This window comes from Geotrypetes seraphini, chromosome 3 (genome assembly GCF_902459505.1).
Source record: "Geotrypetes seraphini chromosome 3, aGeoSer1.1, whole genome shotgun sequence".
NCBI classification, from domain to species: Eukaryota; Metazoa; Chordata; class Amphibia; order Gymnophiona; family Dermophiidae; genus Geotrypetes; species Geotrypetes seraphini.
The window spans coordinates 3,497,972-3,525,520 of record NC_047086.1 but is presented as its reverse complement, the minus strand read 5'-3'; the positions used below and the strand labels follow the sequence as shown (position 1 = coordinate 3,525,520).

General features: G+C 45.7%; 1 protein-coding gene across 3 annotated transcripts in view; it reads right to left on the bottom strand.

Annotated features, from left to right (window-relative positions):
• TUBE1 (tubulin epsilon 1) overlaps positions 1 to 27,549 on the bottom strand; it is a 99,699-nt gene that overhangs the window by 26,917 nt on the left and 45,233 nt on the right. For all 3 annotated transcript variants that reach the window (XM_033939736.1, XM_033939735.1, XM_033939737.1), the window contains exons 8-9: positions 19,785 to 19,957; positions 739 to 879 (exon numbers count right to left, since the gene is read on the bottom strand). In XM_033939736.1, the coding sequence (XP_033795627.1) occupies positions 739 to 879; positions 19,785 to 19,957 (314 nt within the window). The remainder of the gene's footprint in view (positions 1 to 738; positions 880 to 19,784; positions 19,958 to 27,549) is intronic.

Genomic DNA, 27,549 nt, shown 5'->3' with positions numbered 1-27,549 from the left:
ACTGCTCTGGTGTTTCAGGGTTGCAGGAAGCCGAAGCCAGACCAAATGATCCCTCCCTCCAAGATGACCTTCATGCCGGCTTAGTTGATGCTAGGTTTTCATCGAGTCCACGGACTCCAGACTGCCAGGTGTAATATTTGCATATTATTATCCCATTACTGTTTAACTTGCAGCAACTTAAATATCAATGTGTCAGGCAGTGTTAGGACCATTTAAGTCTTGATGAATTCCTCCCTTAGTCTCTGATTTCTGATCCGAGGAAGGGGTCATCTTCAAAAGCTAATCAAATTACATTAAGTCAGTCCAATAAAAAAGGTATTATATTTTTTTCTTGTTTTATTTCTACATATTACCTTGAGGAGTGGACTAACACGGCCACCACACAATTTCACTACTTAGTCTCTATATGGGTTTCCCTCTCCCAATCTCTCCCCACTCCTTTTCTGTGCTAGGGATAAAACGTACCCACATATTAACCTGTAGCGAGGGGGAGAGGACCACTATACTGTGAATCAGCTGTTTATGTACATGAAAGCAGTTTGAAAACTGTCAAATTCATTAGCACAAAATCACTGTTTGCCAATACACTCTGCTTTGATTGGGTGTTTTTATTAGAGTTGTTGTGCATAGTGTTGGTTCAATAAGAGGTAGGAGAGCCTTCAAATAATCCATTTAATCCTTGCTGTAAATGAGTGATTTTGGTTTCAACTTCAAGTCCTATACGTTTATGTTTCTTACCGTCGAGAAGGTACACTGACATCTGCCAGGCTATATAAAGGAGTCAGGCTGGAAGTCAGGTAGTGAAGCTGAGGGAAGGGAACCAAGTTCATGCTGATCTCATTAAGATCCATATTGAGAGAGCCTTCAAACCTGGCTGAGCTGAAAGTTAAGCAGAGAACATACATCAAAGATCAGGAGAACCTCGCTCATTGTACAGTGTTTAAATTTCCAGAATGCTAGGAGAAATAAATGGGCCTTTAGAACAAAAGATTAGATTCTTACCTTTGCTAATCTTCTTTCTTGTAAATCCACACTTTATTCCTGGACCAGTGGGTCATTTCCCTCCTCCCGCCAGGATCTGTAGGAAGCCTAAAAATTTCAGAGGCTTTTACCCCTCCCCCTCATCACTGAGCATGTTCCTGTGCTTACCAGTCAGTCTTAAAAAAGCCAGGAACATCTGTAGAGAATAAGAACAAGAGAAAGAGAGAGGAACAGGAAACTCCCTGGCAAGCAAATTAATTCTGCGCATAGAAACAAATGCAACCACAATAAAAAACGAAATAACAGGTTATGAAACATTAGAAACCTGAACGACAAAACAGTGCTATAGGGAGACACAGCCTGCACTATTAGAAGGGGGACCTGAACAAAGGACTCCCCCCCACCCCCAATTAAGTACTAAACACAGTCTGATGGCACTCTTATAACTGGACAGAAAACAAAAATCCAGCTTACCAGTACTTGTAAGACAGACAATTGGCGAATCAGAAAGTATAAGGCGGGTTCCCAGAATAAAGTGTGGATTTACAAGAAAGAAGATTAGCAAAGGTAAGAATCTAATATTTCGTTCTTGTACAATCCCACTTTATTCCAGGACCAGTGGGACTAACAGAGCAGTCCCAAAAATTCAGGGTTGAACTGATGAGCCTACTTGCCTAAATGGAAGCTCCAAAAGCAGCATCCTGCTTGGCTGCCATATTGATCCTGTAAAACTTGGTGAATATATGCAAGGAGGACCAGGTAGCGGCCCTGCATATTTCTTCAAGAGAAACAGTCGACGACTCTGCCTAAAAGAATGAAACCCTTCTGGTCGAATGAGCCCATACCCCGAGGGTGGGGCTTCTTTCTAGCTGCAATATAGGCCGCCGAAATGGCCATGCGAATCCACCTGGAAATGGTAGCTTTAGAAGCTTACTTCCCTCTGCGGCAGGACCTGCTAAAACAAACAGTGGTCAAAGAGGTGAAACTCGTTGGTGACCTCCAGATGCTGCATAAAACTGCTGTGCATGTCCAAGGACCACAACACCTAGTCCTGCTCCCTTGAACCAGAGAAAGCAAAAGCAGGAAGCCAGATTTCCTGATCCACATGGAAAGCTGAAACCACTTTTGGAAGAAAGGAAGGAACAGTACGCAACATCACTGTCCTGAGTCTAGCCTTACCTGCGTATGTTCTGGTTCAGCAGGAACTTGTCTAACTTTGTCTTGAATCCCTGGAGGGTGATTTCCCCTATAACAAACTCCAGAAGAGCATTCCAGTTTTCTACCACTCTCTGGGTGAAGAAGAACTTCCTTATGTTTCTACGGAATCTATCTCCTTTTAACTTTAGAGAGTACCCTCTCGTTCTCTCTACCTTGAAGAGGGTGAACAACCTGTCTTTATCTACTATTTCTATTCCCTTCATTATCTTGAATGTTTCGATCATGTCCCCTTTCAGTCTTCTCTTTTCAAAGGAGAAGAGGCCCAGTTTCTCTAATCTTTCACTGTATGGCAACTCCTCCAGCCCCTTAAACATTTTAGTCGCTCTTCTCTGGACCCTTTCGAGTAGTACTATGTCCTTCTTCATGTACAGCGACCAGTGCTGGATGCAGTATTCCAGGTGGGGGCATACCATGGCCCAGTACAGCGACATGATAACCTTCTCCGATCTGTTTGTGATCCCTTTCTTAATCATTCCTAACATTCTGTTTGCCCTTTTTGCCGCCGCCACACATTGCATGGACGGCTTCATTGACTTGTCGACTAGTACTCCCAAGTCTCTTTCCTGGGGGGTCTCTCCGAGTACTGCACCGGACATCCTGTATTCATGTATAAGATTTTTGCTACTGACATGCATCACCTTACACTTACCCATGTTAAACCTCATTTGCCATGTCGTGGCCCATTTTTCGAGTATGTTTATGTCAGGGGAGCTCAGAATGGTTTACATGCATTTATTCAGGTACTCAAGAATTTTCCCCTGTCTGCCCCGGTGGGCTCACAATCTATCTAATGTACCTGGGGCAATGGGGGGATTAAGTGACTTGCCCAGGGTCACAAGGAACAGCATGGGTTTGAACTCACAACCTCAGGGTGCTGAGGCTGGAGCTTTAACCACTCGCCACAATCTCCTCTTTGAGAGAGTGACCGCTCTCCGGAGTCCAGTGTCTGATGACTGAGAAAATCTGCTTCAACATTGTCCACCCCTGCCACTTGCACCGCAGACAGCACCACAAGGTGCCTCTCTGTTCACCAGAAGAGCAGCTGAGCCTCAGCTCAATGACAGAGACAACCCTTGAAGTGGAGAAAGGCCAGCCAAATTGCCCGCAGTTCCAGCAATTGATTGACTAATTGTGTTCTGAGGGTGCCCACTGGCCCTAAAACAGGACAGTCATGCACACTGCTCCCCAGCCTTGGAGACTTGCATCTGTCGACAGGATCACCCAATCTGAGATCCGGAGTGGAAGTCCCTTGGACAGCTAGAGAGGATGCAATCACCACACTAAACTGTTGCGCATCACTGTTATCCAGGGCAGGGGTGCATGTGGATTCCAGTCCAAAAGCAGAGCCTCCTTCAGCAGACACAGACAGGCTCTGGCCTATGGGACCACACTGATTGTTGCCACCATGGCCCCCAGAACCTGGAGATATTGTTAAGCATTTGAGATCAGAGTGGCCAGAAGGTCTGATAACCTGTTGTATCTTCTCCTGACAGGACATGGGTAGAAACACTTTGTTTTGATTCGTGTGATATTGAACTCCCTGGTACTCCAAATCCTGGGTGGGCTCGAGGTGACTCTTCCTGAAGTTAATCACCCAGCCCAGACATTGCAGCAACTGTACCACCTGCCAGACAGCCTGACACCTTTTGGACAGAGAGGGAGCTCTGATCAACCAGTTGTCTAGATATGGGTGAACCAGGACATGGGTGCGGAGATGGGCTGCCACCATCACCATCACTTTGGTGAACATCCAGAATGCCGTTGTCAATCCAAATGTTGCCCCAGAACATGGAATCATAGATACTTCTGGTGGTCCAGGAAAATGGGAATGTGGAGATATGCCTCTGTCAGTTCCAGGGAGGCTAGAAACTCCCCCAGCGCCACCAATGTGATCACTGAGTGCATCGCCTCCATGCAGAAATGAGGGACTTTCAGGGCTGCATTGACTGCCTTGAGGTCCAGAATTGGGCTCCAATCGTCAGATTCTTTTTTTGGAACGATGAAGTATATTGAGTATTTCCTAGAGCTTAAGTCTCGCTCTGGCACAGGTTCAAATGCCGAAATATCCAAAAGTCTGCGGACTGTGATCTGCACCGAACCACCTTTTCGAGGCAGTCTACAGAAGAACCCAGAAAATACTCAGTCAGAGGACAGAGAAACTCCAATTTGTAGCCATCTTATTTGCCATATATTATTAGCCGATGATGCTAAATTGTGCAACATAGTGGGCGAAGATACCATGCCCGACGCTATGACACAGGACATACTTTTTCTGGAACACTGGTCTACTCTTTGGCAGCTGAATTTCAATGCCAAAAAGTGTAAGGTTATGCACCTTGGTGGCAGAACCTACACTCTGAATGGTGAGACCATAACCAGAACTGTGGCAGAACGAGACCTGGGAGTAATCATTAGTGAAGATATGAAGGCAGCCAATCAGGTGGAGAAAGCCTCATCTAAAGCTAGACAAATGCTGGGTTGCATCCGGAGAAGCTTTGTCAGCCGAAAGCCCGAGGTGGTGATGCCGCTGTACAGGTCCATGGTGAGACCACATCTGGAGTACTGTGTACAATTTTGGAGGCCACACTATCGGAAAGATGTGCTAAGAATGGAATTGGTTCAACGATTGGCCAACAAGATGGTCTCAGGGCTCAAGGATGTCCCTTACGAAGAACGACTAGGTAAGTTGCACCTTTATTCTCTTGAAGAACGCAGAGAGAGGGGTGACATGATAGAGACGTTCAAATACGTTACTGGCCACATTGAGGTGGAAGAAGATATCTTCTTCCTTACAGGCCCTAGGCGACAAGGGGGTATCCGCTGAAAATCAGGGGCCAAGTTTCCAAGTTTATTAAATGATTTGATTAATCGCCTACTCTACATTCAAGGCGATGTACAAGATAAAACAAATAATTATAAACATAGGTAAAAAATTATATAAACATAGATAAAATATTATATAAATGGACAAGATTACAAAAAACAAACACAATTTTAAAAAAATTCCATGGTGACACTAGGAAGTACTTCTTCACCGAAAGGGTGGTCGACCGTTGGAATGATCTTCCACTTCAGGTAGTTGAGGCCAGAACGTGACTGACTTTAAAATCAAATGGGATCAACACATGGGCTCACTTCAAAGAGGAATTTAGAGGGGAGAGTTATTTGAGTGGGCAGACTTGTTGGGACGTAGGCCCTTTTCTGCCGTCATATTCTATGTTTCTATGTTTCTATCTTTGAGAACCTCCAGAACCCAGCAGTCAGAGGTGATGGCCTTTCATTCCACCAGAAAGGACGACAACACCCCCCTCCCCCGATGCGCAGAGACATTGACCTGGCGTCAAAACTGTTTCTTAGCAGAAGCCGCTGGCTGACTTGCAGTGGACTGCTGATGGCGAGACCCAGTGAAGCGTGGTTTGGCAGACAAAGAGGTCCTGTGGAAGGACCTGAGTATGGTTAAGAATGCTGGAAGGGACAAAAATTAGAAAGCCTCAAACTCCTAGAATGGTGGTACCTGCTCCCAGGCAATGCCTTGGATTTACAATCCTGAACACTGACCATAAGGTCATCCAGACCATGGCCAAACAGGAGCTGACCTTTAAAGGGCAGCCGGCTCAATGTAGCTTTAGAAGATGAATCACCAAACCATAGCCTGATCCATAGCATTCTGCAAGCCGAAACAGAATAAGTGCCAAGCTTGGCGAAAACTTTCAAGATGTCACACTAGGCTACACTCAAAGAATCTCACAACCTCATTCCCAATATTTCTCTGTGAGGGCAATTTACCAAAACCCAGATTCTCTAATGTCTATAGGGATCCTCAGATCACCGTTCGAGTAATCTAACTCGCAGCAGTATCAATCCTCATTGATCCCAGAGACATTTATCATAATAATTAAATATACTTGCATTCATTAGTATTATTTTTGTTGTTTTGAATTAAAAAAAAGCTAAATAACATACATTTATAAAAATTAATGATAAAATAAAACAACAAAAATAATACTAATGAATACCAGTATATTTAATTATTATGATAAATGTCACTGGGATCAATGAGGATTCATACCGCTGTGAGTTAGATTACTCAAGCGGTGGTCTGAGGATCCCTATAGACATTAGAGAATCTGGGTTTTGGTAAATTGCCCTCACAGAGAAATATTGGGAGTGAGATTGTGAGATTCTTTGAGTGCTTGATATCAAGAACTGTAACAGTGTATTTGATACAAGGCAACAGCCATGTAATCCACTCTGGAGATAAGACAATCCAAATCATGAAGCACCACAGTGTTAGGATCATGGCACAGCTTGGAATGGCATGTCCGAGCCACGAAGGAGGAGGCTGACGCCGCTTTAACACCAGCTGCGACCGAATCAAACAGACGCTTAAGGATTAAATTCACGCGTTGGTCCTGGACATCCTTTTGGACCACCCCCCTATCGCTGGGAAGTGATGTGTGCTTGGTGATCTGTGCCACCAAAGAATCCACCTTCAGGGAAATAAAGTGCTTGTTAAAGCCATCCACCGTGGGATAAAGCCACGACGTGGCTAGAGACCATTTCAAGGGACCCTCTGGAGTCTCCCAGATATCTGTAAGAATCCAAACAATGTCAAAATGATCAGGAAGAGGCAGATTGTGGCCTCTAGTCACTCATGAGGGGACATTCCGCAGTGACCGGCTGTTCCATCTGCAGTTGCAATTCCTACAGAGATTAAATCTACAAGGTGCTCGGGTTTGAAGACTCTGCACACAGCGGGGTCCTCCCCCAAATCACGTGCTCCACACAGGTCCGGATCCTGGAGATCTGCTAAATTTCAAGTTTTATTAAAATTTGATTCCATCGCTCATCAGAGCTTCTAAGTGAGTTACAGATAGGATATAAAGGGGATTAACATTAACAACTCCAATAAAAATACAAATGATTTAAAACAGCATTTAAAACAAATAGCATTTAAAAAAAAACCCAGTTTAAAACAGCATTTAAAACAAATAGCATAACTAACATGAGACGCGTCGATCTTAACTAACGTGAAACAAAAGGTAAGTAGGAAAGAAATACAATTGATATAGAAAAGAATAACAATTAAGGAAAGTACAGAAGGTACGGGGAAGCTGAAAATGGTTTCTTTTGAAAATTGAAGGATGGAAAAAAGTGTAGAATTTAAGTTTTGAATGCGTTTATAAATAATAATAACAATAGCTTTATTTGTATACCACAATACCACAAGCAGTTCAGAGCGGTTTACAGAGGAAGAGACTGTACATATACAGCGATGTTACAGAGAATATTGTCAAGTACATTGGTAACAAACTTCGATTACATTAGTAAGCCGAGAGAGGTTAGGTATATCCGGAAATATGTCAAAGATACAGCTGGTAATTCAGTGATATAACAAGGTGGGATGGAGTCAGAGAAATTTATCAGAGAGATAGGTTTTAATTGATTTCCTGAAGAGTTGGAAGGAGGGAGCACTTGTAATGAGGATGGTTAGACATTTATTCCATTTGCCAGCTTGGAATGACAGTGTTCTATCAAGGAATCTCTTGTAGACACAGCCCTTCAGAGAGGGGAAGGCAAATAGATAGGCACTACGTGTGCAAGTGGTGCCTGGAAACACAAAATGACACGACAGGTAGATTGGGGATGAACCCATTAGGGTTTTGAAGCAAAGGCAGGCAAACTTGAAGATGACCCTTGCCTCCATTGGCAACCAGTGAAGTTTTCTGTAGAACGGGCTTACATGATCTGACTTTTTGAGACCATAGATGAGACGGACGGCAGTATTCTGAATGATTCTCAGACATTTGATGGTTTTCTTGAAGGATCCCAAAAATATGATATTGCAGTAATCTAAGGTGCTTAAGATTAGAGACTGGACCAACAATCGAAAGGAGAGAAAGTCAAAGTAGTGTTTGATGGTATGGAGTTTCCAGAGGGTGCAAAAGCATTTTTTAACCTGAGCGTTGGTATGGTCTTCAAAAGTCAGGCATCGGTCCAGGGTGACTCCAAGGATTTTAATGGTGGAATTGATTGGGTAAGTTAGCCCGTTTAGGTTCAGAGAGGTATTAGTTAGTTTATCGTTGGGACTTGCGAGGAAAAGCTTAGTTTTTTCTGGGTTTGAAATGTGTAAACTAAACTAAACCTTAAGTTTATATACCGCATCATCTCCACGAATGTGGAGCTCGGCATGGTTGACAAGAACTTAAAATATAGGAAGAGAAGGAAAAAAGGTTTACATGAACTTATATATAGAAGAGAAGAGTAAGGGGGGATAGAATTACATTTTAGTGAAAAGCCAGGTTTTCAGTTGCTTGAGGAATAATTGGAGGGAGCCCAGGTTCTGCAGCGGGGTAGTAAGGTCGTTCCAAAGACCTGTGATTCTGAAGAGAAGTGATTTTCCCAGTTTGCCTGCATAGTGAATACCATTTAGAGAGGGGAAGGATAGTTTATACTTTTGGGCGGGTCTGGTAGAGTCAGGACTCAAGGAGTTTATAAAATAGTGGGATTAAAGGAGGAAGGATGCCGTGAATGATCTTAAAAGCTAGGCAGGAGCATTGTAGTCCATTGTTCTACCATAGTGAGAACAGAGGAGGTGAGTTGTTCAGTCTCTTGTGTTAGTGAGGTTACGTAATGTCATCTGCATATAAGTAGGATTTCAAGTTTAAATTATGTCCCAGTGATGCCATGTAGATGTTGAACAGAGAAGGGGAGAGAGGGGAGCCCTGTGGAACTCCGCAGGGGTTATACCAAGAATGGGAAAAGGTTCCATCACTGTGTACCTGATAGGTGCGGTTTTTTAGGAAGCCTGTGAACCAGGTTAGTACCTGTCCCGAAATGCCTATCGAGTCGAGGCATCTGATCAGAATGTCATGGTCGACGAGGTCAAAGGCACTGCTTAAGTCAAACTGAACTATCAGTGTGCTTTTTCCCAGAGAAAACAGATGGAAGAGGTGGTCGGTTAACGATGCTAAGACAGTTTCCGTACTGTTGTTTGTGCGAAATCCTGACTGGGAGTCGTGTAGGATGTTAAATTTCTCAAGGTAGGTCAAGAGGTCAAGATTAACTAGGCCTTCCATTAGTTTGAGGAAGAGGGGTATGTTGGCAATGGGTCTGTAGTTGGAGGTTGAAGAGACTGGTTCTTTGGGGTTTTTGATAATTGAAGTCACAAGAATGTGCCCGAGTTCCAGCAGGAAGTAGCCAGTGGTCAAGCAGAGGGAGACCCAGTTGAAAAGTTCAGCTTTGAAAGGGAAAGGAGCTGTTTTCATGATAGTTGATGGCCAGTTATCTAGCAGGCAGTTGGATTTAGCATATTTAGAGTAGAGCTTGAGGAATTGGTTCCAATATGGGTTTTCAAAATGATTCTAGGTCATGTTAGCAGTTGAGCCTTCGTTATCTAGGGCAGGTAGATTGATTGATGGGTCTGTGCTTGTAGTTGCGAGAAACGTTTTCAAATTGTGAATTTTTGTGGCGAAGTAGTCGGCTAGGTTTGCCGCCAAGGGTGGGAGATCTGAGTGGGAACGTTTATGTAAATCGATTTCGAATAGGGAATTGACTATTCTGAAGAGTTCTTTGCTGTTAAGTGAGGGAGAATTGATTGTTTGGGAGTAATATTTGCAACGTTTGATCATTCTTTTGTACTCTATAACTTTTAGTCGCCAAGTGTGTCTGTCATTATCTTTTCCGGATTTGCACCATATTCTTTCTAATTTACGTACTTCTCGTTTTAATGCTAATAGGTCGGCATCATATCAGCTGGCTAGTAGTCGGTGTCTTTTCTTACATATTTTCAATGGTGCAATGTTGTCTAGAACTTGGTTGCTGAAGTTTTTACATCCTATGATGAACTTGGGGTCTAAATCGGGGATGGATATTAAGTTATAGTGTGACCAAAATTCTACTGGGTTTAGTTGTCCTCTTGTCCATATCATTTTCTCTTTGAGGTTGATCTTTGGTTGCCTTTTGGTTTGGTTTTTGAGCCAGTGTAATTTAAAATTACATAGAAGGTAGTCTGACCAGGGGGTGTTGACCCAGGTTTCATCATTGAAGCTTATACTGGGGGTAGTAGGAGCATTGGAGAGAAATGTGATCAGGTCTAAATGGTGACCTTTCCTGTGGGTTTTAGTCGGAGGTGGTTTGGAAAAGCCTAGCGATGTGAGGAAGGAAAGTAGATCTGCAACGTTGGAATTCTCTTCCTGCTCAAGGTGTAGGTTGACATCGCTGGCAAAAAGATTGTAGGCGCCGGCTACCGAGTTTGTGAGGAGGAATTCGTAGAGGTCTTCTTTTGCTAGGTTCCATTTATTGGGGTGTGTGTAGAATACTGTGACGATCAGATAATCTTTACAGTCTACTTTGGATATTTTGCAGGTGAGAATTTCCAGGTCATTGTTTAATTTAGAGTCAAGAGTTTGAAACTGGAAGTGATCTCGGAGGATTATTGCTAAACCACCTCCTCTCTTGGAGTTTCTTAATAAAGGAATGATTTTGTAATTTGAGGGTAGTAAATCGCCTATGATAGCGTCCTGATCGGATATTAGCCATGTTTCGGTTAAGAGTAGGATGTCTAGGTGGGTTTCTTCTAGTCAATCTTTGATCAATGGAGCTTTGTTCCTAACCGAGCGAATGTTCAGGTATGCACCAGAAATAATGTGATGTTCAGAAGGTGTTGAGGGCTCAGTGCGTTGTAAGTTTTTTAGGAGTCGTTTTCTTTTGTGCGATGGTCTAGAGGAGTGTCAGGTGGTATTAACCACGGAGATTGGGAAGGGACCTGATTCCTTGTAGTCATGGATGATACGAGGTTGGCGAAGTGATTTTTCAGGCCCAATGATTCTGTTCCATGTGAAGTAGGTTGGGATAAGTTCAAATGCTAAGGCTCTGGAGATCCAGTTTCTCGTGCCAAGTAGGTAGAGAAGGAGGAGGGCTATAAGCTTTCCTGTGAGGTCATACATGTTGGCCTTTAAAGCGATCTAGGTTTTTTTCTTCTCATGAAGGTAGGAAGAGTATTCCAAAGCTGAGGAGAAACTACCGAGAAGATGTCCTGGCGTTTGGTACCAATTATTTGCAATGAGGGAATGGTTAGTAATCTGCGGTCTGTAGATCTAAGACAACAGGAAGGTTCGTAAGGAATAAGATATTTTTCGATGAATTGAGGGGTTTTAGTTTGTAATGTTTTGAAGGTTATTAATGAAATTTTGAAAAAAATCCTATGTTTTATTGGCAACCAGTGTGCTTTGTGTAAGAGAGGAGCCACGCGATTAAATTTTTTAGATTTTGTAATGAGCTTGATGGCGGCGTTTTGAATTATTTATAGGCGTCTGATTTCCTTCTGAGTAATTCTGTTGAGTAAACTATTGCAGTAGTCTAATTTCACCAGGATTAAAGAGTGGGCCAAAATATTCAAAGCCTTGAGCCACATCCATGGCCACTGCAGTGCTGCCCTACAAAAGCAGAGGAATGGAAAGAGTATCTGGCACAACTGCGGGCACAGCTGATGTATTTCCCGGTACCCCCGCAGGAAGGCAAGAAGACCCTGGTCCTTTGGAACAGGGGTCCCTGTGACTGATACAGAGGTTGGTGGAAAGAAAATAAGCAGAAATTTTTTTAACTAAGTATGCCTGATAAAGCACAAATTCTGGGGGAAAACCATTCTCCACGGTGGTAGCAGACTTTTGCACCTTAGATTTGGAATGCTTGAAAGATTTATGAAATTTATTTCCGGAGCCGTGCTTGTATTTCACCGAAACACCGCTAGCGCACTCCCCAGGGGCCCCCTGAGGCCAATTTCGCAGGAGTTGGGGGCAGAAGGCACTTGAAGATCCTCCTCGGAGGTCAAAGGCACTGCATCTGAGCAAACCTTATAGAAACATAGAAACATAGAAACTGCAGCCCTGGCGGGCTGCAGTGTACGTAGAACACTTCTGCGCATCCAACAGCCATCCACCGCAAATAAGGCATGAATCCATCCCATCCTGCCCTGGGGAGTTCATCTATGTGGCTTTTCTTTCAAAAATGAAGCTGGCAAGTATGAAAAATAACTTTAAAATCTAAACTGAAAAAATCCAAGATGGCCACTGAAGGTGTTTTGACTAAATATAGCCCGGGAAAACCACAGAGAACCCTTAAAAACAGAGATTTGGGGATTTAAGGGGTTGGGGGGGGGGGCATAGGGCATGCAGTGAAACCACCTAAAACCTCCTTTTTAAAGATTCCCCCCCAAATCTCTGATTCAAGCTGTTAGCTTGTTTTCACAGAAACATGTGTTGACAGGAAACACATCTTTTACTCACTGTGAAATGTGCTGAATGAGAGAAACTGCAGGCAGAGCTGAAATATCTCACAAGGAGATCCTGTGCCTCAGGGAACTTGGAAAACTGGATTTAATATCTTCTTACTGTCCCACCAGCCTGATTACCACGGCCGGAGACTTCGTCACCCATGGACACGTTGCGCAAACGCTTGGTGGAGGAACATAGTCTGGCTCCGATTCCGGTTACGCCTCCACGGAACTGCTCAGCCTGCACTCCACTCAACTAGAGGATGAACCTGGGGTGAGCAAGCTCCAGGGGGCTTACTGCCAGGCAGCAAACCCCCCAGAAGCAGACGTTCTCCAACATAGAAGATGAGATGACTGCAGAAAAGGGCTACAGCCCATCAAGTCTGCCCACTCTGCTTACCCACCCCCTGTCTATGCCCTAATGACCCAATTTCCTTATCTTGACCCTCGTAGGGATCCCACTGGGTATCCCATTTATTCTTAAAGTCTGGCACGCTGTCTGCCTCGATCACCTGCACTGGAAGCTTGTTCCAATGATCAACCACCAACAGTCTGTGATCTCCTGCAGTCAAGGATGTCCCCACAGAAAACCCCCACAGCACGATGGCGAGAACCGCGAATGAAAAATACTGAAATATCACGAAAGTAAACACAAGCAGAAAAGATAAGCTCCTACAGCCTGGCTTGAAGGAAGAAAGACTGGTGAGCAGAGGAGCATGCTCAGTTATGACGTATGAGGGGAAGGAGGTAAAAGCTTCTGAAATTTTGAGATCTCCTACAGATTCTGGCAGGTAGAAGGAAATGACCCACTGGTCCCAGAATAAAGTGGGATGTACAAGAAAGAGGAATACGGCTGTCTTGTGTATTACACTCTCAGGGTAGAAAGGCACAGTGTGCCATAACACCTAGAAGAAACCCTTTCTATTACTTACATCTGAACTGAGTCAGAGTCTTTCTGCTTGAAGAGAATGAACCCTTGGGAACCTTAATTAATTAATTCAATTTTCTATACCATTAACATAAGAATTGCCTCTGCTGGGTTAGACCAGTGGTCCATCTTGCCCAGCAGCAGGGCCGCCATCAGGGCAGTACTACCAGTCCTGCATTCAGGGGCCCGGAGCTGACAGGGGGCCCGGGCTCCCCCAGGGTCCTAGGCAGTGTTCTAAGACAGGGGCGCCAGTATCTCGCCAAGGCAAAGTGAGTCGATCACCCAGGACTCACTTTGTCTTGGCGATCTAATCTATCGGGCCGATCAGTCTTCCTCTCCCCGACGTCAATTCTGCTGTCGGAGAGGAAGTTCGGGCCAGCCAATTGCTGCCTGGCTGGGCGGAACTTCCTCTCCGACGGCAGAATTGACGTCGGGGAGAGGAAGACTGATCGGCCCGAAGCAGGGAGAGCATGCGTCGGCGTCGGCTTTGGGGCCTGTTATCCATTGGTGGGTCCTGTTCCCCGATGGCAGCGGCAGTGGCTTGGGGAACGGCAGGGAGAAAGAAAGAAAGGGGGCAGGCAGGGAAACAGAAGGAAAGAAGAGAAACAGAAAGAAAGTTCAGGGAGAGAGGAAGAAAAAGTTGGGGGAGGTAATGAGGTGTGGAGGAGAGAAAGCATACAGGCTGATAGAAGGGAAGAAAGATTGGATGCACAGTCAGAAGAAAGTGCAACCAGAGACTCATGAAATCACCAGACAAGGTAGGAAAAATGATTTTATTTTAAATTTAGCAAAGTGGAGGCAGTATTACCACAGTTTTCAAAGGAATTTGCCCAAATAACTTAATAGTTAACTGGGTAAATTCCCAGAGATGAAAACTTCCCTTCACTTACTATGCACAGTTCTGAATTTATATCTGCTGTCTATATTTTACAATACAGTCCCCTTTTACTAAACCGCAATAGTGGTTTTTAGCGCAGGGAGCCTATGAGCGTCAAGAGCAGCGCTGGGCATTCAGCGCAGCTCCCTGCGCTAAAAACTGCTATTGTGGTTTAATAAAAAGGATGGAGGGTATATTTGTCTATTTTTGTATGGTTGTTACTGAGGTGACAATGCATAGAGTCATCTGCCTTGACCTCTTTGAAAAAAACCCAGAATAGGAATGATAATTAACATTTTCTCAGCGTATAGTGTGCTTTGTGTTTTTTAATTTTATTGTTGATAGATCATTTTGACTTGGTCATTTTAAAGTAGCTCACAAGCTCAAAAAGTTTGGGCACCTCTGAGCTAGAGCGTTGGAACTGTGTATTTCTATTTTATCCCCCCTTTTACAAAACTGTGGAGCGTTTTTTAGCGCCAGCCGTGGTGGTAGCAGCTCTGATGCTCAGAATTCTATGAGCGTCAGGGCTGTTACTACCGTGGCTAAAATCCACACTACAGTTTTGTAAAAGGGGGAGGGGTTAGTTTGTGATGACATATTCCATACTAGGCGAAGGTATTTTCTGTGTTCTGTGTGTTCGAAAGACATGGTTTTCTGTTAGGATTGACGGTGTAGGATTGATCTGTGCTGGTCTGGCTTGTTTAGTTTTACAATGGGTGTATTGATGTACTGCTCACTGCAATATGTAAGATGCTGCCTTTTCCTAGGTACTCATGTGTGACGTGTGGTTTGTTACTAAAAATCATGTTTTTCTTACAGATGGGGGGGTGCCAAAAAATGATGGGCCCCGGGTGTTACATATGCTACGTACACCACTGTATGTAAAGATACCAGAAAGCTGGCGTAGCAAAAACTTTAAGTAAATTGTTATTCTTCTAAGTTTTGAGTATTTAACCCTCCTACAATGTAATGTAATGTAATGTAATTTATTTCTTATATACCGCTACATCCGTTAGGTTCTAAGCGGTTTACAGAAAATATACATTAAGATTAGAAATAAGAAAGGTACTTGAAAAATTCCCTTACTGTCCCGAAGGCTCACAATCTAACTAAAGTACCTGGAGGGTAATAGAGAAGTGAAAAGTAGAGTTAGAGGAAAAATAAAAATAAAATAAACATTTTAACAAGACAGCATTGATCTAAATACTTTGGAAGGTAGAAGAGAGGAGAGAAAGGAATAGAAGCAGAAGGGGGAGCCGTTGAACAGTAGAATTCTGGAGAAATTTAAATGATAGAAATAGAACAAAACAAAGACAAAAGGCAAAACAATAGATAAGATTAAAGATAAATCATAAGCTGGAAAGAAAAATAAAATAAAACTTTGTCTTCAATCCACGGTTTCAGCGTCAGTGATGAAGTGGAGCAAGTAAGTTTAGGAGGAGCGATTGACGTTTCCAGAAAGGGCTTCTTCATGGAAGAGACTTGGCAGACAGTCCCAGGATGCCTATGTCTCCTCCCCTGCGATGTTCTCCCATCCATGCATTCCCTCCCAGACACACTGCCCGTGCCCCAGCCGCTCCAAGGAGGCTGCCCCAGATGAGGCCCACGGTGAATGCAGGATTCTCTCCTCTGCGGGAAAGCCGCCCGGAGCCGACAGTCGATCTTCTTAGCGGATTGCATGGGGGGAAGAGTTCACACTCTTGGTAGGATCGGGTCTGTGTGCTCTCGGTGGATGTGGCTGGTCTCGTTGCTGCTTAGGTGTAAAAGCAGTTGATCTCCACTGCTGCTGATATTTAAAAGCAGGCAGATTGATCTCTCCAATGGACTGCAGGGGGAGGAGTTCACACTCCTGGCAGGATCGGGTCTGTGGGCTCTTGGTGGTTGCGGTAGGTCTCGCTGCTGCTTGTATGTAAAAGCAGTTGTTTTTTCTACTGCTGCTGATATTTAACGGGCACTCGTTTCAAGTTTATTGAGATTTTGATTTAAACGCAATTTCAAATATTTTCAATGCGTATAACAAAAATAAATTTGGGGAAATAAATAAAACCATTTGAACAATAAACATACAAACATATCCATAGATGATTAAAATTACATAAGGAGTACAAGGATAAACTACATTTGTTTAAAAATGCGTTCTCCGCGCCGGCTCATAAATTTGTTGACTGGAAAATGCCATTCAGGACAAAGACAGAGAAAGAATTGTGCAATTTGGATTAATGATGGAAGATGATTTAAAGCAAATGGCACAGTCTATGAGTAAAGATCTTGACGGACGTTCTTTTTATGAATATCTCCTTTATGCCAAATCACCCAATGGACGTGAGAAGATTTTACGGGACTGGCTTAGGTAGAGCATTAGCAGAAAAGTATGTGTGTATTCGGCCCATGGAAGAAGGGGGGGCGTCGGGGGGGGGGGAAGGGGCGCGTGGGGGGCCCAATAGGATTGCTCAGTAAGGGGACCAGAAATTTCTGATGGCGGCCCTGCCCAGCAGTATGCTCACGTGACGGTCCTTAGAACAAAGACCAGTGCTCTAAATGAGTCCAGCCTCACCTGCGTACATTCCAGTTTAGCAGGAACTTGTCCAACTTTGTTTTGAATCCCTGGAGGGTGTTTTCCCCTATAACAGACTCTGGAAGAGCGTTCCAGTTATCTACCACTGTTGTGCATCCAGGTTTGCTCATGGGTGGGTAAAATGAATATGACAAATGGCACATGATGTAAAAGGTTCCAAAATATTATTTTTTTATTAATTATTCATATTAATTCTCAAAAGGTTATTACGTCACTGGGAGAACTTTACAGATGCCAAACGCTGGCCTTCTGATAAAGATCTCAACTCGATAATTCGTAGCTCCTCAATATATACCTTCAGTCCAGTTTGACATCATTGGCTGTCAGCCAATCCACTTAGAGAGGCTGTCCTTAGATTTGGACAAAGAACTTTTTTTAACATGGAATAAAAGTTTCAGAAATTATATTTCTTGTTTAAATTCATTTCTGAACATACATTATTACATATCCAAAGAAACTTTGAATTCAAACTGCTGAAAAGTTCTTGACCCTGTTAGCACCATAGGGCTCTGAGCTATATAAAAACTGACAGCTTCAAATTACATTGACACACTCGTAAGTGTGGGCTACATGTGCCCTCCCTTCCTATGCTGGAGATTGATACAGGTCTCTGATTCTAACTTAACTATTTCCAGATGTTGCCTTAGGATTTTTCCTTAGTGTTCCTTCAGGTTTAAAATATTGAAAATATTAGAAATTAAGTACACAACATTCTTTCATATATATCTTTCATACATCTATCATTCGGGGCCCCTTTCACACATCCAACACACTTAATACATATTATGTTCCATTTTGGGATACGTAATCTAATATACTCTTCCTAACCAGCCTAAGCACATCCGGTATCAATTAGAACCACGAGGCTAAATATATATGTATTAAATATATATCCATTTCCTCTATGGTCTGGCTTAATAGCAAAGTACATAAGGAGAATATTATTATGCTTTTCCTTAATATTAATCTGTAGTGTGTTTTTCTGGCCTTGGCTACATCCACATTCAGATTTTTAGTCACCAACTTTTCGTACGCTTCTATTGGGCGTGGTCTTAACTAACACATATGCTTGTATCTAACTAGAGTTACCCAGAACCATACGAAAAGCAGGCACTTTTGTAGAAAAACTCCACAAAAATACTGCACCATCATGTCCTGCACTGTCCATTCCATTAACGTCCCATAGATATCGCCCCCTACAGGCCACGAGCCACTATTGCTCACTCTCTGGGTGAAGAAAAACTTCCTTCCGTTTGTACGGAATCTATCCCCTTTCAGCTTTAGGGAGTGCCCTCTCGTTCTCCCTACCTTGGAGAGGGTGAACAATCTGTCTTTATCTTCCCTTCAGTATCTTGAATGTTTCAATTATGTCCCCTCTCAATCTCCTCTTTTCAAGGGAGAAGAGGCCCAGTTTCTCCAATCTCTCACTATACAGCAACTCTTCCAGCCCTTTAACCATTTTAGTCGCTCTTCTCTGGACCCTTTTGAGTAGTACCGTGCCCTTTTTCATGTACGGCGACTAGTGATGGATGCAGTACTCCAGGTGAGGGCACACCATGGCTCGATACAGCAGCATGATAACCTTCTCCAATCAGTTTGTGATCCCCTTCTTTATCATTCCTAGCATTCTGTTCGCCCTTTTCGCCGCCGCCGCGCATTGCACGGACAGCTTCATTGACTTGTCAATCAAAACTCCCAAGTCTCTTTCCTGGGGGGTCTCTCCAAGTACCACCCCGGACATCCTGTATTCGTGCATGAGATTTTTGTTACCGACATGCATCACTTTACACTTATCCAGGAGAGCTCAGAACGGTTGACATGAGTTCATTCAGGTATCAAGCATTTTTCCCTGCCTGTCCAGATGGGCTCACAATCTATCTAATGTACCTGAGGCAATGGGGGAGGGGGGATTAAGTGACTTGCCCAGGGTCGCAAGAAGCATCATGGGTTTGAACCCACAACCTCAGGGTGCTGAGACAGTAGCTTTAACCACTGCGCAATGGTTTTAAGAAAATCAAAGCATAGTCTGTGATACTAGAACTGTTTACATGTTTCTCTCTAAAATTGAAAGGGGATAGATTCCGTACGAACATAAGGAAGTTCTTCTTCACTCAAAGAGTGGTAGAAAACTGGAATGCTCTTTCGGAGTCTTTATTAGGGGAAAACACCCTCCAGGGATTCAAGACAAAGTTAGACAAGTTCCTACTGAACTGGAACGTACGCAGGTAGGGCTAGTCTCAGGGCACTGGTCTTTGACCCAGGGGCTGCCACGTGAGCGGACTGCTGGACACGATGGACCACTGGTCTGACCCAGCAGTGGAAATTCTTATGTTCTTAGGTGTGGGTGTTGGGGTAAGTGTGAGTGGCATGTTTTTGGAGAACTGTGAACAATAATGTCTTAGCTCCAGCTTCTTCTAATCAAGGCACAGACATCTTCCAAATGTCCAGGAGCAAAAGACAAAGCCTTAAATTACAGTTTCGGGAAAAAGAAGCTGTACAGAAGCCCCTGCATGAGACTATAGAGTCAGTGCCTTGAACATCACTTCTGCTCATATGGAAACAGATTGTCCATCATAGTTTGTGGGAGGGGACCAGAATAGATATACAAAAACTAGTGAACTGAAAATTAAAATTTAGTGTAAAAGGTGCTTACCCATCTTTTTTAAAGAGAAAAATGGGAAACAGACATTTGAAATGGAGACACCAATCCTTACACTATAATAATCATTGATGGACATATATCATTTAAACTGTATGTTGTTTGATTCTTTTTTGTGTTAGAATGCACCAAGATGTTCTTTGTTGCCATACATAGCAAAGACAATAAATATATTTCTAGATAAAATTCAGACACCGAGCCTTCTGTTCTTCCTGGGATTACATTATTTCTTTCATAACATGATATCCTGCTTCATTGCTACCCTCCTTTTACCTGGTCAAATGGAGCAGTAAGGTAGCCACAATGTTGTTCATGGTGTCGAATGGTTTCTCAGTCTCTTTAACACATCCTTTGCTGGAACTCACAAGGCTCTTCTGTTTCACACCTATCCTGGCATTTCCGGAGTTAGTCATATGATAAATTTTGTTCACAATCTCAACCAAAGCCTTGGAAAACAGATAAAAATCCAAACATTCAAGTTTTTCTCAAGAAGATTAATAGGAACAAAATGAACTCCTTGGCTCTGCCCCTTCTCTCAGCTCATTCTATTTAATCTAAGAGACAGCTGAGATTTCTGGAGTTAGACAGTACAGCTTGTGCAAGACCCAAAGATACCCATCTATGGTGCAATCAGGAGCTTCTGCACTTTATCTCCATCTTGCTTTAAAATAAAGCTACAATATTGAAAAAAGAGGGATCCGGAAGGTTCGCCCCCCACATTTCGCCCCCCACATTTCGCCCCCAGACACATTTCGCCCCCACACATTTCGCCCCCACACATTTCGCCCCCCGGATGTTTCGCCCCCACACATTTCGCCCCCACATATTTCGCCCCCAGCAATTCGCCCCCCACATTTCGCCCCCACACATTTCGCCCCCAGCAATTCGCCCCTCACATTTCGCCCCCAGGTATTTTTCGCCCCCACACATTTCGGAGCGCAAATCCTTACCTCACGGGCCCTCAGTCCAGCTGCTGGTGTGCGCGAGCGAAGCCAAGGGGGGGAGGGAGTCGAAGTCTGGCCCCGCCCCCGGGCTTTCCCCTTTTTCGTCCGCGATCCGCTAGGACATGAAGGGGGATCGGGGCTTGGTAACTGCACCAACTTAAAATAAAAGAGACCCAAAATTAGGCTGCATTTTGTAAAAATTCTCTGCATCTGTTTTGCAGATGCCCACTCCCTCCCTCTATTCTGGCAAGCAGCTCCAGCGTCAGGGTAGTTCCAGCCCCTGCGGTGTCTCCTCCCGACTCTGCTCCATGGCATCACTGTCATCTGACGCCAGGTCCGAGGCGGTGTCTGAATCGCTGGCTTCCAGGCATGCCCGAGCTGGATTCACAATAACAGCCCGCCGTTTTTCATCCTACCGCCGCGACTCCTCTCCAGCGGCGACTCCTCTCAAGCAGCCCCCCCCCCCCCACCCTTTACCCTGCCCCAGCCTCACGAGGAGAGAGCCGGGAAGCAGGGTGCAGGGAAAGCGCGACGCTCCCAAGCAGAAGGTACGCCCGTGCGGGGCGGACCGCTCCTTTCCGCCCTCCCTTTTTTAGCGCTGGCCACTACGCTAAACTGGTCCCCACGCGGCCCGCGGCATGTGAGGAGGGAGTTGCGGCCCGTGGCCTGGGGGGGGAGGGAGAGGCCGGCCCGGAACGCTGTCGCAGCGCCAACGCGACCCGCGCCCTAGGAGGAAGGAGTCGCCGGCTCAGAAACGCCGGCGCGGCTAGCGACTCCTCTCCAGCGGCGACTCCTCTCAAGCAGCCCCCCCCACCCTTTACCCTGCCCCAGCCACACGAGGAGAGAGCCGGGAAGCAGGGCGCAGGGAAAGCGCGACGCTCCCAAGCAGAAGGTACGCCCGTGCAGGGCGGACCGCTCCTTTCCGCCCTCCATTTTTTTTTTTTTTTTTTTAAACATCGGGAGCCGAAGCCCCGATCCCCCTTCATGTCCTAGCGGATCGCGGGGGCGGGGCCAGACTTCGACTCCCTCCCCAGCAGCTGGACTGAGGGCCCGTGAGGTAAGGATTTGCGCTCCGAAATGTGTGGGGGCGAAAAATACCTGGGGGCGAAATGTGGGGGGCGAAATGTGAGGGGCGAATTGCTGGGGGCGAAATGTGTGGGGGCGAAATGTGGGGGGCGAATTGCTGGGGGCGAAATGTGCGGGGGCGAAATGTGTGGGGGCGAAACATCCGGGGGGCGAAATGTGTGGGGGCGAAACATCCGGGGGGCGAAATGTGCGGGGGCGAAATGTGAGGGGCGAATTGCTGGGGGCGAAATGTGGGGGGCGAAACTTCCGTGAACCGAAAAAAGAGGCTGGGGGGTAATAGATACCATCCAAACAAAACAAAAACTCCCACTAGAAATATTTCGAACTATCAAGCACACAAGCTCCCAGGGCAGTGCTGTTTTCAACTGCCCCCTCCGCTCCAAAGCAGAACAAGACTCAGCATTCCCACAGAGAGATCCCTCCAAATGAGTACAGCATACAAAAGATCCTACAGCCATTTCCTACCTCAGCTATGGAACCAACTACCCACACAGATCAGATCTCTAGACTCACTAATGACCTTCTGCAGAGCAGTAAAGACCTTCCTCTTCTGCCAATCGGGCCATTAAACTGCCTCCTCAATATAACGTATTTTCTCGCATATAACGCGCGCGTTATACGTGGTTTTTACGTACCGCGCATACCCTTGCACGTTATATTTGAGCGCATTGTACAAAATTTTTTTTACATAGTTCCCCCCCGACGTCCGATTCACCCCCCCGCAGGACCGCTCGCACGCACCCGCACCGCCACCTCGAAGGACCGCTCGCACCCCCACAGCCTCCCGACCCCCCCCCATCATGTAGAAGCTCCTACCGGTGTCCTGTTGCTTCCTCTTGGCGGACCCGACACCCGACACGATCGGGGCAAGAGGGAGCTCAAGCTTCTTACCCCAGCCAACCGCGGCACCCCTGACACGATCGGGGCAAGAGAGAGCTCAAGCCCTCTTGCCCCAGCCAACCGCGGCACCCCCGACACGATCGGGGCAAGAGGGAGCTCAAGCCCTCTTGCCCCCCCGACTCCCCGACACGATCGTGGCAAAAGGGAGCCCAAGCCCTCTTGCCCCGCCGACTCCCCAACTCCCCGACAATATCGGGCCAGGAGGGAGCCCAAGTCCTCCTGGCCCTGGCGACCCCCCCCTAGTTGTTCGGGCCAGGAGGGAGCCCAACCCGACCATGTGCCCAAGGCCCCACCCCCAGGAGGGACCTAAGGCTCCCGGGCCTATTCTGATTGGCCCAGGCGCCTTAGGCCCCACCAGTAGGCGGAGCTTTGGGACGGATGGGCCAATCCGGCCTCATTCCGTCGTTGGCTGCCTGCCGGACAGGCGGGTTTGGCTCCCGTCTGTCCGGCCAACTACACAAAGGTACGGGGAAGGGGGGTGGGGGTCGGCCAGGGGGGTCGCGGGTCGGCTGGGGGGGCGGTCGGAGGTTCTTGGGGGAGGCGGTCGTTGGGGGTGAGGGGGGTTTGTGTCGAGGGCAGGAGGGCCTGGGATCCCTCCTGCCCTGTAGTGCGGGGTGGGGGTAGGGGGTCGCCGTGGCCAGGAGGGTTTGGGCTCCCTCCTGGCCCGAACAACTAGCGGGGGGGGGGGGCCGCCAGGGCCAGGAGGACTTGGGCTCCCTCCTGGCCCGATATTGTCGGGGAGTTGGGGAGTCGGCGGGGCAAGAGGGCTTGGGCTCCCTTTTGCCCCGATCGTGTCGGGGGTGCCGCGGTTGGCTGGGGCAAGAGGGCTTGAGCTCCCTCTTGCCCCGATTGTGTCGGGGAGTCGGGACGGCCAAGAGGAAGCAGCAGGACATTGGTAGGAGCTTCTACATGATGGGGGGGGTCGGGAGGCTGTGGGGGTGCGAGCGGTCCTTCAGGGTGGGGGTGCGGTTGGGTGTGCATGCGAGCGGTCCTTCGGGGTGGGGGTGCGGGTGCGTGCGTGTGGTCCTTCGGGGTGGGGGTGCGAGCGGTCCTGCGGGGGGAGGGGGTGAATCGGATTCGGGGGGGGCATCAGGCTTTCAGGGTGGGGACAGGACTTCAAGGGGGAGAGGAGAGTCGGGGCGGGCGAAAGGAGAGTCGGGGTGGCCAGAGGAGAGTCGGGGCGGGCGAAAGGAGAGTCGGGGTGGCCAGAGGAGAGTCGGGGCAGGCGAAAGGAGAGTCGGGCAGCATGCGCGGTATACGGGTGTGCGCGGTATATAAACATTTCTGTACATAAATTTGTGTTTTTCGCATGCTATACCCGTGTGCGCGTTTTACACGGTGCGCATTATCTACGTGAAAATACGGTACTTCTCCTAGTACTTTTCGCTATGACCAGTCTGGTCTTTAGAATAAGCTGTTATTGTCTACTGTAACCTATTTGTTGTCATGACCAGTCTGTTTTCAAACGATTGTGAATGTCTACTTGTAACCCGTTCTGAGCTTCTGGGAGAATGGGATAGAAATCAAAATAAATAAATAAATAAAAAGCCAGCCAGCCAGCCAGATAATTTCATGTGTTACTTTTTTGTGTGCAGATTAGAAACGCGTTGCTCCTCTTTGTTTTGGATTTAAACATAAGTATATTTTGCAGAGGGTTCCTGCTCATAGCAACAAAAGTTTTCTCTGCCTATGATGGATGGATGACTTTTTCTTTCGTTTTGCTATGAAAACAGCACTGCCCTGGGAGCTTGTGTGCTTGGTAGTTCGAAATATTTCTGGTGGGAGTTAAAATAAAGCAATACATCTGAAGTACATATTGCACTATATTTTAAACCGAGAGAAGCAACACCTACTCTTTACCAATTACAAACTATGCTGGCAATCTTAAATTCTTTAACCTCCTTCCTTCCTATTCCTCATGGTGTATGAAATATTACAAATGACACCCTGTATAAAGCAGAACCTAACTGTGGCCCATTCCTTGGGTGTTGCTACTCTGTTGCAGGATCTCTAAGGAAGCGAGAAGGGTTGCTTTAACATCTAACAGTGCTGATGTTTTCTGTTGCACTTGCATCTTGCCAAAGAGAATTTCTGTCTGGATGGGCAACTTGTCAAGACAGAACCTTTCTCTCTAATATTCTTGGCTGATCTTTTCTCAAATGAATTGTGCTGCTTCCTCTATTTCTAAACGTGTCGCTTACTTGTGAAACGAGGCAACAATGTCAGTTGGGTTCTATTTATCAGATACAGCAATTTGTTAATTGAACCGGTCGATCTCTGGCAAATCAACTGATAGAAAGATGTGGTTTGTTGCATTTGAATCAGCATCTTCTCGATTACTCAGTTTCTAAGACTCGGTCCCTTTTCTTAGATTATGACACAAATATCTTCCTGTTGAAGTTCATTTATACCAGTCATTAGTCAGGGCGCTGTTTTCAGTTTTACTCAGTTTTTCTCTAAAAGCAGGTTGCCTTCAAACTATTCTGTTTCATGAGAAGCTGCTTCAATTCATCTAACAACACTAAAAGTGATCATATTACTTCTAGATTGTTAAATCTTTTTGATTAAGACTAAATCTGTAGCTAAAGGAATTGCGTACAGGCCCCCAAATACCGTACATGGCACCTTAGGTTGGGTGTTCACACAGTTTAATGGTTTCATAGGCCTAATTGGTGCAATTGGCATTAATTAAAAGTTAGACGCACAACTTGGAAAAGGCAATTCTATAAAAAGTATGCGCCAGTTCTGGTACACGAATTTGAAAAGGGGGCGTGGGTGTTCCTAAAAGCTAGGCATAGAATACGCCCAGTGTGCAGACAAGTTAAGGTGCAGGGATTTAGGCCAAAAAAGCGATGTGTGAGTCTATAAAAGGTACACGTGCCTTGTCGAATCGCACTAAGCACCACTCAATGCATTAAGCGCCACAGAAAATAAGCGTGCGAGAGGGAGCCTCCCTGAAATCGCTCTTCAAATGACAAACTGTCCAGTTTCATATTTCAGATGGAGTCGAACTTCAAGTAATGAATCAGTCTCAATTTTATTTTACATATTTCAAGACTCTATTATGCAGGAATGCAAGATGCTATCAAACGTGCCACACTGAGATTTCTGCTGTGATGACTTTATTTAGCATTAACTGGTCTTTAGTCCCAAATGCCATCATTAAAGTCATTATTATGGTCACAGTGAACAGCTTAGAGACTGTAGATAGGCAACTTATGGATCTATGATTTTTGGAAATATTACTTGGATCTTCCTTTGAAACACAGAAATATGATGGCAGATAAAAGCCAAATGGCCCATCCAGTCTGCCCATCCCATGTGACTATCCCAGTCTTTCTTGAATTCAGACGCAATCTCTGTCTCCACCACCTCTATCGGAAGACTTTCTGTAAAAAAGTATTTCCTTAGCTTACTCCGGAGCCTATCACCTTTTAACTTCATCCTGTGCCCTCTCATTTCAGAGCTTCCTTTATGCCACATAGGTATTTAAACATCTCTATCATATCTCCCGCCTTTCCTCCAAAGTATACAGACTGAGATCTTTAAGTCTGTCCCCATAAGATCACTTTGGTGAATCGATTCAAATCGATTCATTAAAAAAAAAAAAAAATTGGGCTCACTGATTCATTCAGGTCTCCTAAAGCAGGAGCGGCAGCACTGCCTCTTGCTGGCCGTCCACTGCCGCTTCTGCTCCTGCCCTTGACATCAGAGGAGGGGCGGGACCACGGCAGAGGGAATGTGCTGTGGAGCCCGACAGCAGCCTACTAGAATCGCTACTGCACCAGCGATCCACTGCAGGCTGCCATAATTAGCTGGAGGTGAGACCGGAGGTCGGAGGGGGGTGGAGGCCCTGGTGTAGAAGTACACAGAGGAGGGAGGGAAGGGTGGGTCCAAAGAGATGTGCATATGCTGGACTAAGGGGGGGAGGGGGAAAGAAATAATGGGTCTAAAAACAGAGGAAAGGGAGAGAGATGATGGACAATAGGATTTAGGGAGAGAAGGAACAGAAAGGAAGAGAAGTTGGACACAAGGGAGGGTGTAGGGGGGAAAGAGATACTGGATAGGAGAGTAGTTTGGAAGAGAAAGGGAGAGCTGGTGGATCCTGGAGTAGTGGGGAACAAGAGAGAGATGCTGGATGAAAGGGTAGTTGAGAAAAGGAGAGATGGTGGATCTGGGGATGGGGGGACCATCGCTGCAACTGCGGGGATGGAGACGAAAAAAGGAAAGATGCCAGACCTCCGGGAGAGGGAAGGGGAGGACAGCGATGGAAGATGAAGGGTTAATACAGAGAAAGAAGAAAATGACAAATGGGCAGGAGACCCTGGCAAGTGGGTTATCAGATGATATTTGTTGCAGAGCCTGGGATCAATATGATTCGAATAATGACCAGACAACAAAAGGTAGAAAAAATAATTTTATTTTCTATTTTGTGATTATAATATGTCAGATTTGAAATGTGTTTCCTGCCAGAGCTGGTGTTAGACCACAAACATGAGTTAAGATTTAACAGAGAGAGGGAAAGTCTTTTTTGTTTGTTTATACCACAGCGCCAGTGTGGTTAGGAGAAGGCTAAAAAATATACCCACCAGGATGTTTGAACCCCCCCCCAAAAAAAAAACAACAACAACATCCAATTGGGCATGAAAATCGAATCGAAAAATTGATTCAATAAGCTGAATCGAATCGAAACTTTTTTCCTGAATCGGGCAGCACTACTCATGACTGCTGCAGTGAGAATGAACACCATGGTGAAATCAAAGAGCTGTCTGAAGCCTTCAGAAAGAAGATTGTAGCAGCTTATAAGTCTGGTAAGGGATTTAAAAAGATCTCAAAAGAATTTTACATTATACATGTATCAGTGGAGGATTTTCCAAACAACTGCCAACATGCCCAGGTCTGGCCGTCTAAGCAAGTTGATCTCCATAGTAGTCCGCAAGATGCTAAAAGAAGTCTCTAAAAACCTTAAAATGTCATCACATCAGACTCTTGCTACTGTTGATGTGAAAGTGCATGCCTCTACAATCGGAAAGAGACTGCACAAATTTAACTTGCATGGGAGCTGTGCTCTCTAAGAGAAACATCAAGACCAGACTGAAGTTTGCCAG